Source organism: Arachis hypogaea, chromosome 2, assembly GCF_003086295.3.
Source record: "Arachis hypogaea cultivar Tifrunner chromosome 2, arahy.Tifrunner.gnm2.J5K5, whole genome shotgun sequence".
NCBI lineage: Eukaryota > Viridiplantae > Streptophyta > Magnoliopsida > Fabales > Fabaceae > Arachis > Arachis hypogaea.
The window spans coordinates 92,158,223-92,172,665 of record NC_092037.1 but is presented as its reverse complement, the minus strand read 5'-3'; the positions used below and the strand labels follow the sequence as shown (position 1 = coordinate 92,172,665).

General features: G+C 25.1%; 1 protein-coding gene and 1 long non-coding RNA gene across 2 annotated transcripts; one reads left to right on the top strand and one right to left on the bottom strand.

The window, feature by feature from the left end:
- Nucleotides 1–1,723: 1,723 nt before the first annotated feature.
- LOC140179987 (uncharacterized) lies at nucleotides 1,724–3,284 on the bottom strand. The gene is made up of 3 exons (XR_011874228.1): nucleotides 3,065–3,284; nucleotides 2,028–2,062; nucleotides 1,724–1,946 (listed from the first exon to the last, which is right to left on the bottom strand). It is a non-coding gene; the product is annotated as an uncharacterized lncRNA (long non-coding RNA).
- A 1,741-nt stretch (nucleotides 3,285–5,025) lies between these two features.
- LOC112751116 (uncharacterized) lies at nucleotides 5,026–9,842 on the top strand. The gene is made up of 2 exons (XM_025800167.2): nucleotides 5,026–5,246; nucleotides 9,280–9,842. Exons 1-2 carry the CDS (start codon nucleotides 5,136–5,138, stop codon nucleotides 9,505–9,507), a joined length of 339 nt encoding a protein of 112 aa, XP_025655952.1. The 5' UTR covers nucleotides 5,026–5,135; the 3' UTR covers nucleotides 9,508–9,842.
- Nucleotides 9,843–14,443: the final 4,601 nt, after the last annotated feature.

Here is a 14,443-nt window from a genome sequence, read left to right as displayed (position 1 = left end):
CGAGTTTTATGAACTGTAACGCTAGCTTCGTTTTATTTCAATTTTTTTGTTTCTGAAATCAAAATTTGAAATCCTTTTAAAGATAATGAATGATTCAATCTCAGATTGTCAGCCCAATCACGGCGAAGTGGATTCAATCTCAAATTGTCAACTCAATCACGGCGAAGTGGATTTTAAATTTGAATCGAACGAAGTTCCTGAGGTTTAATTTAGTTTCAGTTAATTATGATTGTCTAGCTGAATAATTCGTGAACCTAGACTGTGAAATTAATGCGTGAACATAATCTGTGGATTGAATCTAATGTATTAGTTTTAATTAATTATCTGCAATTTATAGCAGACGCTCGAGTATAAATCAGAACTTTTTGGGTGTATTTTTAGGGAGGTTTCGGTGTATTTTAAGAAAGTTTGGGTGTATTTACAATTTATGGTTTTTCTTGTTATTTTTAATTGACTTGTTGTCGTTCGGGTGTATATTAGGAGTTCTTAGGTGTATGTTACTTTGATTGTTATTTTTTTTATGAGGTGCAGAAATTCTATAGCATTTTATTATTTTTAACATGTTGTATTTTGCAGCCCCTCTCTGTTGTTGATGAGCAACTTGTTTCCAAGGTTGGAATGACTTTAACCTTGAAGATGCTGCAAAATTTTACAAGGACTATGCCAATGCTGTAGGTTTTTCTACAAGAGTTTGGAGTACAAATAAAAAAAGTGTATAATTACAGAATATGGGTGTAAACTATAGTTTTTCTTGGGCGTATTGTAAACTTTCTTGTGTTTGACATTTTACAAACATATATATATTTCAGAATCTGCTGTTTATGTTATAAATTATTGTCTATTTTTTATTATGGTATAGGGTTTAGGGTTTAGGGTTTAGGGTTTAAGGGTTTAAGGGCTTAGGGGCTTAGGATTTAGGGTTTAGAATTTTAAGGGTTTAGGGATAAAGCATTAGGGGATAGAAGTCTGGTGTATATTTAACTTTCTTTAGGTGTAAGATGAGATCTTATGGGTGTAAAAATCAATAATTTGGGTGGTTTAGTATTTAGGGTTTAGGGTTTAGGGTTTATGATTTAGGGTTTTAGGGTTTAGGATTTCGGGTTTAGGGTTTTAGCGGCTTTAGGGTTTAGGGTATAGGATTTTAGGGGTTTAGGAATAAAGCATCATGGGATAGAAATCTGGTGTATATTTAACTTTTTTTGGGTGTAAAATGAGATCTTATGGGTGTAAAAATCAATGATTTGGGTATAGTAGGTTGAGTGGTTTAGGGTTTAGGTTTTTAGGGTTTAGGGTTTGTGGTTTATGTTTTAGGGTTTAGGGTTTAGCGTTTTAGGGTTTTAGGGTTTAAAGTTTAGGGTTTAGGGTTTTAGGTTTTAGGGTTTATGGTTTAATTTTTAGGGTTTAGGGTGTATGGTTTAGGGGTTTAGGGTTTAGGGATTTAGAGTTAGGGTTTAAGGTTTAGGGTTTAGGGTTTAGGATTTAAGATTTAGGGTTTAGTGTTTAGGGTTTATAGTTTAGGATTTAGGTTTTTAGGGTTTAGGATTTAGGATTTTAGGGATAAATCATTAGGGGAGATAGATGTTTGGGTGTATAATCAACATTTTTTGGGTGTAAAATGTCATGTTATGGGTGTATATTTGGTTTGATGTTTTCTTTCATATTATAGTACCTGTAAATCAGATATTTTGAATACACCAGAGAGAGTTTAATTATGAAAAAAAACTTACTTATAATTGGATCAAATATATTTACAGCATGTGTTCAATTTCTTACAAGAGTATATAACAGTTACACTAATCAGTGACAATATCATTAGAATCTATCTGACAAAATGGACTCAATAACAATGAGGATGGTCTGGACAGTCTTATTACATCACTTATTCTCGCTCATATTTTTGAATTTCTCACTCAACAAATAGGTTGCACACTTTAGGTCTTGGTTTGCTGTAAACAAAGCAAAATTAGAGTTAGATATATTTCTATTAAGAAAAACTGATTTGATCGAAGACATATATTTGTTCTTACATTTTTTTCAGCTTGGTTTTTGCCTTTCATTTTTACTGCAATGAAAAATACACCTATAGATATCAGTCAGATACACCCATAGATCAACCACATACACGTAAACCGATTTTATAAGTATTTAATGAGATCAATTCAATTGACTCAAACAACGATAAATATACAAGTTCAAGCAATATTACAATGTCAAGCAATATACACCCAAGGACAAGCAGTATTAGAACATTTGCAACAGTTGACTATATTAAATTATATGAGTTCAGAAATATACACCCAACAAATTATGCCATATACACCCAACAATCAACCATATACACCCAACACATTACGCCATATACACCCAACAAATTACTCAATATACACACAAAAATCAGTTAGAAGAAGAACTAGAACAAGAAGAACAGTAAAAGCTAGAGCAAGATGAACGGTAAAAACTTAGATAAGGCACATACACCCAAACCGATTCATAAGTATTTAATTAGATCAGTTCAAAATTATGTTCAATTCACTGAAACATGGATAAATATACAAGCTCTAACAATATTACAATGTCAAGCAATAATATACACCCAAGGACAAGCAATATTAGAACAGTTGCAATAGTTGATTATATTATATGATATGCATTCAGAAATATACACCCAACAAATTACGCCGTATACACCCAACAATCAACCATATACACCCAACACATTACGCCATATACACCCAACAATCAACCATATACACCCATACAAATTACTCCATATACACCCAATAAATTAAACAATATACAGCGAAAAATCAGTTACGAGAAGAACTAGAACAAGAAGAACAGTAAAATCTAGAACCACTTTGAAGAATAGTAAAACCTAGAGGAACTTACAAGAAGAGTAAAACCTAGAATAAGAAGAACAGTAAAAACAGTGATATGAGATTTAGAATAAGAAGATCAGTAAAACTTAGAAGAACATAGAAAAACAATAAAACCTAGTTCTTCGATTTCGAAATCAGAAACAAAAATGTGAAAAATGTACAAGATGAGTAAAATAGTAACGTACCTTGAATAATATTTTGTTGATGGTTTTTGCTAATATTCGCGACGAGTTCGAATGTCTCTTCAGTTTGGAATGTTGTTCAAAACTTGAGGATTTGTGTTATCTTTGAAGGAGAAGAGGAAGAGTGAACCATAACGAGCGGTTTTTTCGAAGCATAATCATTTGAGTGACGCGCGTGGAATTGACGCTCCATTTAAAGGGAGAGAGTGCGCGTGTATTAAACCTGGGTTGGACCAACTTGTAAGGGTTGTATGCGTTATTTGCATGTATGTGTAGCAGGGCCCAAAGTTAAATAAATAATTTCTTATCATTATCTAATAAAAAACATAATTTAAGATTTAAAATTTTAATTTAGGGTTTAAAATTTAGAATCTAGAATTTGAAGTTTAGAATTTAGGATCTAAGATTTGAGGTTTAGAATTTAAGGTGATCCACAATAGTAACTAATAGTTAGTGGCTAGTTGCCACAATGGTAGATAAAATTGTGGTGTTTCTTGTTGGAAAGAAAAAGGAAAAAGCAGAAAAGATAAAAGAGTAATTTTTAAAAGAAATTTGAGTAATTGAATTTTTTTATTATCTAATTTTGGTTGTTTTTGTTTGCTTCCTATATGGATTGATTTAAGTCCAACCAAAAAATATTAACAAGAGCTTTTAGTGCAATTTTTAACAAAATTTTTTAATTTAAGTATTTTTAATATTACAATATATAAAATTATAAAAAAAAGTTATATATAGTTATATAATATATACATTAAAAATCTGACACCAATTCAATTATCATATATTTGTATCGATAATACTAGAAAGAGAAAAAATATCAAAATTTGCTTTGTTTAATATTTATTAATTATTAACAATTAATAAATATTAAATAAGATAAGTTTGATCTGTTTTTAGTTACTATTTTTTTGTTATCAAATACTTTTATATTTGTATATAAATAAATATATTGTGTAACTTATTTTTAATATATATTTTTTATTTTAATACAAAAAATACTAAAATTCCAGCAGAATTTATTGTTTTTAGCTAGCAATTAACCATTAATGTTTAAAAATATGGGATAAAAATATGTTGTTAAATTACTATACTAAAGAAATTGGGTTAATGACTAAAAGTGATAACAAAAAATAATAAATTCTGATAATCTTTGAACATTTTTTTTAAATTATGACAACCAACTTTATTAAATTCTAGCTATTATGTAACCAGCAAAAGAAAAATGAGTAATTTCACATTATTAAATGAATCTCACACTATTAAAAATATCATTGATAACTACTTGATGACTACAAATCATAAAAATTACTGACTCCCTAGCACTCTTTTATTCTATATATATGGATCATAACTGATTTTTTACGTATACATAATATAGTTGACAAAATTATTTTGTATTATATATAGTAAAAATTAAAATTGAAACTTAAACAAAAATAAAATCTCTTCTGGATTCTCCTCTTATAACAACGGCAGCATTGAATGGCTCCAAATCACCATTGTCTTAAATCTCATGTGATTCAATTGGAAAATGATAAATAAAAGGTTACTTCCTATCACAATTGACTAAATTAATGAATGGTAGACTAGACAAAGTCAATAAAATAAACTTCCTATATGATCATGTAAATAAATAAAAATATATTTAATGCCCATAAAGTACTTGGAAAAGTATATTCATTGCCAATAAGTAATAACAGAATAATTTTGTATATGGCATGATGAATTACCAAGAACTTAAATTTATATATATATATATATATATATATATATATATATATATATATATATATATATATATATTTTAGTTTAGTTTGAAAAAAAATAAAAGTGGTCCAATATTATTTAATAGTTTCTTCCATTTCATATATATATATATATATATATATATATATATATATATATATATATATATATATATATATATATATATATATATATATATATATATATATAAGAATAAGAATACAAGATAGGGTAGCAATAGCATTAAATTAGAACTAGCAATATCCTGGTTATTGGTTTATAACTTTCAAAAAAGGGTTCACAAAGAAAAGAAGGAAAAAGGAAGAAGATGCCTTGCCTTTACATCTCCACCAATGTTAACGTAGATGGAATTAACTTGGATCCAATCTTTTCTGAAGCAACATCTGCTATTTCCACAATCATAGGAAAACCTGAAAAGGTATGATATATACTCTCTTTCTTTGTCTCTGATCAATGTTTTTTTTGTTCTTTTACAACCAAAGTTTCTGAATTTTTGGGAATAAAATTCTGGGGTTGACACAAATAATGATTATTTTTTATAATATAATTTTGTTGTTCATCTGTTTGCTGATTGATGGTTATAGACTCAGTTTCTGATTGCTCTTTTTGGTGAGTGCTCTCTTATGTAATTGCTATCAACTACTGTTTAGCTTTATCCTCTGCTATGTTTCATTATCATTCTTAGTAAATAAAATTGGACCACAATTTTTTTTTCTCCTTATTATCATTTTCAGATGTAGAAGCTTTTGATTGCTCTGAAAATTTGCAATTATCTCTCTTTTCCCATTTTCTGATTCAGTTTTGTAGTTTAGGGTATAGTTCATAGTGAGTAACTCTTGGTAGTTACAGATTCTCATTAGATTTGGTGCAACAAAAAATATATCTTTTTATATATTTGTATTAGTTTATTTTTCACTAAATAAAATAAATGTTTTATTTTGGAATTTGGAGTGATCAGTGATGTGAATGAATGTGTACTAAATCAACCCTCTGACAGATAAACCTTAGCTTTAACTAATGAAAGGAAGACTTTTGACAAAAGAAGACAGGTTAGAAGCTTTTCCTGTAGGGAAGTGGGAAATATTTTAGTGCCTTTATGAGATTGTTAAATGTTAATTAAAAGCAAAGGAAATCAGATCACAGGAACAATTATATATATAGAAAGTTTAAAAAATATATTAGTATAGAGGTGTTTCAGTAATTTTTAACCGTAAATTTTAATTATATATTATATATATATATATTTTTTTATAATTAAAATTAACGTTAAAAATCACTAAAACACTAATATATCAGTACACTTAAAAATTTATATATAGTAGGAGTATGTAAAAACTTAGATATTAAATTAATTATTCTTATAAAATAAATGTTAAAATAATATATATTTTTTATTAATATAAATATAAAAAATATTTTAATTTTTTAAATACGCACGGTACAAAAATATTGCTAAAGTAAGCCGGACCAATTTACATAAAATCTTTGCCAAACAAATTTTGTCATCATTTCAGAAGCAGTACCCATAAGATGGAGTCAGGCATGTCAAAGCCATTTTTAATATGTTATCTGTGAAATCGGAGGACGTTATTTCTGCTCCATTGCCCTGAAATAGAGTTCTATTTCTCCTTTATCACCTGCAAAATGAGATTCTATTTCATATCAATTTTATCTTTTAAAGGACTAAATTGATTATGTTTTTGTTTATCATTTAAATAAAGATTTAATTACTCTGTTGGTCTTTATAGTTTTGCAAAATTTTTAATTAAATTTTTATATTTTTTCTTTTTAATTGAATTCTTACATTAATTTTTTTTAATTGAGTTCTTAAATTTTTTTTATTTGAGTCTTTGCACCAATATTTTTTAGTTGGATTCTTATCCAATTAAGTCAATTATTACTAAGAGGGATCTAATTAAAAAAAAATTAATGCAGAGACCCAACTAAAAAAAAATTTATAAAAACTTAATTAAAAATTATAAAACTATAGAGACCAACAGAATAATTAAACTTTAAATAAAAAGTTGTTATTAACATTGTTATTTAGTTTTCTCAAAATAACAATTTTATATATCAATAAAATATATTATTTTTAATTAATATTTGACTAATTCTAAATTTTAAATACTAAATTATAAATTTTAAATCATAAATTTTAATAATATAGAAATAAAGTATTAATCTAAAATATTAACTAATATTAATAAAAAGTAACCATACTTAGTTATACAAAAAATCAGTTATACTTATAGTTATATATATAAATATATATTAAAATATAAAATAAAAATTAAAAATAAGTTACAACATATTTTTAGTCTAGCAATCTCTTTATTCTAGTATTTTTAGTGGGTTAAGTATGATTTTAGTCTTTAACGTAGAGACTGAAAATTTATTTCGTTTCTAACTTTTTTCGCTATAAAATGGTTTCGAAGGTTTCAGTTTGTTTTAAAATAGTCATTTTTATCAAATTTTTAATTTTTATTCTAAAAATGCCCCTAACCAAAAAAAAAACAACAACGTTAAATAAGGGGAAAGGGGGAAGGGATTCAGGGGGGAGGAGGAAGGCGGAAGGATCTTGCCGCTCCAATCCGCCGCCGCTGCTCCAATCCGTCGCCGCTTCTTGTCGTCATTCGGTGGCTGGATCTCGCCACTGCTCCTCTGGGCTCGGCGGAGGTGTGCGATGGCTGTGAGTTCTGGTTCGAGACAAGAATAGGGAAAGGCTTCGGTGGTGAGCCGAGGAAGGAGAAGAGGTTGCGTTGTGACGGTGGCGTTAGGGTAGCGTGAAGAGAGAAGAAGAAAAGGGTTGCGGCGCTTTGATGGCGGATCTGCGATACTATGGCTGTGATGGCGGTTTCGGGTGGCTCGCCAGCTTCTGCTTCTACTTCTATTTTTCTTCTGCTTCTGCTTTCATTCTGCTTTTGCTTCTATTATGTTGTTGATTTTTTATTAATGTTGTTTCTGGTTGCTTCTGCTTCTGATTGATTATATTGTTTCATTGTTGTTGTTGTTCTGCTCCTATTTCTGTTTCTGCTTGATTCCATTGTTGATTCATTAGTGATTCCAAAAAATCAACCATAAATGCATCAATACATTTATTTATAATTTTTCTTATAATTTAAATGAAATATTTTCTATAGAACTAAGAAAAATAATAAATAAATCCATAGTTGATTTTGTGCCTTTAGAACTTACACTTGTTCTCTAAATTATCAACTTTATTTTTATATTGCTGTCATGTAGAATATCCCGTTAATTACTTAATTTTGACCTCATGGTAGGATTACATTGAAACTAAATGAAACTTTTTAAATTCAAATATGACACTTTAAATCTTAAAGACCAAAATATGATTACACTCAAACGTAAAGAATCAATTTAATATTAAACCCTACATTTTATCTATTATTATTGAATAAAATATATAACTAACCTAAATAAATAAAAAATAAAATGTGAATTGACGTAGCATCAAATCATGAACTGTACATAATTCACACGTGAAGATGGAATGAGTGGAAGAAGTGGATACACTTGCGTGAATAACATAACAGGACAGTAATGGAGTGTGCTTGAACAGTAGCACCTTATCTTTATATTGAAAATTAATAATAGCCATTAACCAATGTTTGCTTGGCACCTAACACACCCTACCATTATTTGTTTGAAATTCATACAGAGATGTGAACATACACTGAAATTAGACAGTATCAAAGTCAATTTGCAATTGCTTTCAGACTAGAAAAGAAAATTACTCTTCAATTTTGTGATTCTTGTTGTCTGCCCATATTATCGCTTTTGCATACTTGAGCTGAAATGAAAATTGTACAGTTTGTAACGGTTTTATAAATGAAATAAATAAATAAATAAAATAAGGAGTAATTTAGTCACTATATTTTAAAAAGGGTATAAAAGGCTTCCTGAATTTTAGAAAGTATGTAAATTAATTGTTAATAAAATAAAATAAAATAGCAATTTTTTTTGTCAAAATCGATTTTGACCAGATGAGGGGTGAGATTCCTTTCTTGTAATAGCTGCATTACAACAAAAATAATTTTTAATGACAAAAAATTTTAGTGGTAATAATATAATGATCACCGTATATTTTATTTAGTATATATTGTTGTGACGGTTATAATTTGTCATTATTATTATATATTATAATAATAATTATATATTTGGTGCAGCTATTAAAAAGATTTTATCGGTAATTATATAATTGCCACTAAAATCTTTTAACGACAAAATATAAAACGATATATTATTATTGCTACTAAAAAAATAAATGGCCACTTAAAAAAATTTCTGGAAATGCTATGGGCCTAAATTAACAAATGTTTATAACTGTTACTTCTGTGCCAAAATAATTTCCTACAAAAGAATTTACTCATCATGACTAAAAAATTTATATGATGTATATTGTGATTAATTTGTAACTTATTATTGTGTAGTTTGTGATGGTAATATTGAAGGGGTCAGTGCCAATAACATTTGAGGGAAACAAAGAACCAGCTGCATATGCTGAAATTGTTTCAATGGGAGGCATAAACAAAGAAGTGAAGAAGAAGCTTATTGCTACCATTGGCACCATTTTGCAATCAAAGTTATCCATACCAAGAACAAGGTTTTTCCTCAAAGTCTTTGACACAACAGCATTTAGGAGTAACTCCAAAATGTGATTATGTTGTCTTAATTAATATTATTAATAATAACACTCTTTTATTATATTTTATTTCCAAATTATTCTCATTAAATTTTTTTTATCATCAATAACAAAAATAGAGACTAATTTGGAAAAATCACATAATAATATAATAGAAGTGATAATATATATTAAATTTGAGATTGGCAACATCACTCTTCTTGTTATCATTATTATCCTAACAAGCTAGTAAGCCTCAAAATTGTTTATCCCTGATCTTTCATTGTTATTATTAATCAATTTTAAGTTTTAATGGGTGTACTACTACATGATTTTTGCTTAGAGAAATAAAGTTGATCAGAGTTTCATTCAGTTATTTATGCAAGGTAACTATTCTAATTTAGAGTTATTATTAGCTTCTCTGAAAATAAATCGGTACTAATACTTTAATTCATTAATTCTCTTTTATATCAACATTATTAAAAGTAAATTAAAAATATTAATAAAAATATAAAATGATAACTAATTTCAAACTAACAAAATAAATAATAAAGGATAAGAATATTTATTTGCTCTCAGATCATTCCAGAAATTTTCGCTATTTTAGCTAAAAAAAGATGCTAATTAATTGGAAAGATGAATATAATAAAGTGTTAAACTAGTTCATAATATCCAACTACTATTATGACTTTCATTAAAACATTTGATATATTTAAAATTTAGCTCTCATTATTTAACAATAGCATCTAGTTTAAAAAAATATATAAATAAAAATAATTGTGAGTGATATATCATTATTTAACAACATGATGCTTATTGTCCATTTTCCGGGGCCTAGGGATCAAATAATAATAATCCGAGCAGTCACTCTCTTAAAATAAACATATAAAACAGAATATTGGAAATGTCTTCTTCAATGTTTGTAATATAGATGGTGATGGCCTCCCTAGACAATGATGAAAGAATTAGAAAAATGTCACTTCTTCCAACCAAGCTAATCTAGGAGAGAAAGATCAACTATAATTTTTTATTTTTCTTTTAGAAGTAGAAGACCACTTATAATATATATGTTTCTGGATCTTCCGTTTGAAAAACATTTAAATCATGGTTTGAACACAATGCATAATAATAAAGTCTTTATTAATATAATGGTTAATTTCGTCACTAAACTTGCACGCGAGTCTTAATTTAGTCCTTGAAATTTTAATTATCTTTATTTAGTTCTCAAATTTTGCAAACGTGACTCATATCCTGAAATAATTTTTGACACATCATCATTAATAAAATATTGACGTAGACAGCCGAATATCATGTTGGACTCTATAAAATAACATCGTTCTAATTTTGACAATCAAATAATTTAAAAACAACGCACAAATAATATTTATTGAAACTTTTCTTTTTAAAACAAGTGATATGATATAGTTTTTGAGCTAATTGAATGCTAAAATAAAAATGGCTTCATTTTATGAATTTTAATTTAGTATCTAATTCTATATTATTACTTTATTAATATTTGTGTGTCAAAAATTATCACAAAAACTAATATAAATAAAGTTTATAAAATTTAAAGACTAAATAAAAATAATTAAAATTAGAAAGACTAAATTAAAATTTATGACAAATTTAAGACTAAATTAAATATTAACACGTCTTTCTTAATCCTTGCTGGAAAAAGTAACGAACTCGCATGAATTCAAAGTGATTCCTTGAAATGGGTGAATGATTTTTTGGTGCTTCATCTTTTGGCACTAACATTGATACGCAAATAAATTAATGGTTGATGCATGAAAGAAATATGAATCTAAGGGTTCTTAGTTAGTAACAGTTATTTTTTATAATTTGACCCAATAGTGTTTGTTATTTATTTTATTTATAACATATTGATCATAATCTATCTACATAATATACTAAAATTAGGTTTTTTTCGACTAATGAAATAAGGTGTCAATTTTTTGTGACTCTGATCCGTTTTCCTTCCAAAATAAATACACTATTTTCTATTCTAAATTATTTTATAAAAAATATCTTTATTATAATTATATTATAATTAATATTTACTGAATAATATATAATTATACTAATTTAGGAACATATCTTCATTAAATTATATCAAATTAAAATATTTAATACATTATTAAATTATTTATCAATTATCAATTGAAAATACTTTTAATCATTTTAATAATAATAATAATAATAATAATAATATATGAAAATGATATGATAATTGCACCGGTCGTGATAATTATGATAAGAATATTTGATTCTAATCATAAAATGATCAAATCTTATAATATTAATAACGCACATTGATTTAAAATATTTTTAGTTATTTAAATTATATTAATTTTAAAAATATTGATATAATTCTAATTCTTATTTATTATCCAATAATAATAATAATAATAATAATAATAATAATAATAATAATAATAATAATAATAATAATAATAATAATAATAACTTGAAAAACCTGTATATAAACTATTTCAATTATCTGTGTATTATTATTAAAATTCTATTTACTTAATATACTAAAACTGAGTTTTCTTCCCAACTAATGAAGGTGAGGTGTCTCCTCGTGAGTTTTTTTTCCTCCAAAATAAATGTACTATTTTCTCTTCTAAATTTATTTTATAAAAATATCTTTATTATAATTATATTATAATTAGCATTCAATAAAAAATACATAATTAAAAGTGGTAAAATAAAAATGAAAGAAATAAAATTTTGTATTTTTATATTAGGAATAGAATTTGATATTTATCCTAATAAAATTATTATTATTATTATTATTATTATTATTATTATTATTATAAATAGTTTACCATTAAGGTAACAACTTGCCACTAATAAAATCATTAGATAATGAAAGAATTAGAATAATATCAATATAATTAAAATGATTAAAAATATTTTTGATTGATAATTAGTTTAATAATGCTTTTTGAAGTTTAATACAAATTAATCTTAATGACTATAGCATTTTAATTAGCATTTAACTCAAAGTCACATCCGTAACTCTTTTTCCATAAAAAGAATTGTGATTCAACTCTATCAGAGATACAGAAGGTTTTTAAAGAACAAGGAAATGGACTGAATTTGCATGAATTCTAAATGTTCGAACTTACGATATTGTTTCTGTTGGTTATCGTTATGAAAATGACTCTAATTTATACATGTCTAAGAACTATAATAGATTAAATATCATTTAAATAATTTATTTCTAATATTGTTATTTGATTAAATTAGTTTTAAAGAAATTTAAATTGTTGACTCAATTTATATATTACGACTATTCTTTTTTAATATATTATTTTTATATTTTTAATATAAAATTTGTTTTCTGATTTTTAAGTTTATTTTCTTTCTTGAATATATGTATCATATTTTCATTTCTCATTTCATATTTCAAATTAGTAATTTAATTATTTTAAAAAATATATTTAAAAAATATTAAAACATCACTATTTAAAAAAAGGAAAGATACGTGGAAGAAAGAAAAACAAAAAATTAAAACATCAATATTAAAAAAACCATGTTAATATGCGTATGAATGGGGTCGAAATTGAGAAATATATATGGATATAAAAAATAAAAAATTATTGTACGATTGTAGAATAAAAAATAATCATATATATAAAACAAAATAATTATAACAAAAAATAATTAATATATGTAATTTAAATATTTTTAATAACCGGTAACATATAAAGTTTAACAAAATATAATTCATACATTTTTTATTTATATATATATATATGTATATAATTATATATATATATATGAAAAAATTATTATAATTTTTGGAAATTACACATGAATTCTTTTTTTCTTTCAAATAAATTTATTCTAATTATATTACAATTAACTCATGAATAATGCATGATTATATTAATTTAAGAAAATATTTCATTATAATTATATCAAATTAATATTTAATGCGTTATTATACTACTTATCAATCATCGATATTTTTAAGCATTCTAATTATATTAATTGATATAGTTCTAATTATCATTCAAGTGCAATAATTTTATTAGGAGATAGTTGATGCACACATTAATAGTGACCCATTTAATTTGATATCAATTAATGGATAATAATAATAATAATAATAATAAGGTCTACATGTTACATGCATTATATTTTAGAAAGGTAAAACATATTTTAAAAAAATTAGGGTATCAATAATCAATTGTGATTATCAATATCAATAATTAATTCTTATAATTATTTTTTGTACTACTAAAGGTTACATATAATTTTTTTTTAGAATAAAAAAAGTTGTGATTCATAACATTTTCGTAAAGTTATATCGTATAGACACAAGATTATTAATTAGATAACAAATTGAATTTTAATTAATATGTTTTATTTTCTACTCATATTTTTTCATTAATTATTTTATTTTTTATATTTGCAGTAAATATTGAATGTAAAAAAGAAAAAAATAATATTAAATGTTATATATTTTATTTATTTAGGGTCATAATTAAATTTGATATAATTATAACAAGTATTTAGAATTAATAATAACATGATAGTATAATTTTAAGTTGTATAATATAATAAAAAAATATAACAATTTATGTTTGCTTCCTATATAGCAATAATATTATATATATTTATATATCTTTTCTTTTAGCTCTTTCCTAAAAATATTGGCATATAATTAATGTTGATAAGATAAATATTGAGTAAGTATTTCTATTGAATTAATCAGAAAGGTTAATAAAATATAATAGCATAAATTTTATCTAATTGTAGCAAGTATCTCCATTGAAAATATTTGCTAATTATTACCGTGTATAATTAGTGTGTGTATATATATATATAAGGATTAATAGTGAATTGTTACAATTATTTATCATCTAAAAAATTCGTATCTCAGACATAAAACTTCTTCTGTTTATTATTTTTCATACCTAAGGGATACTAACTACGATTTTATCAACAGTATTACCTAT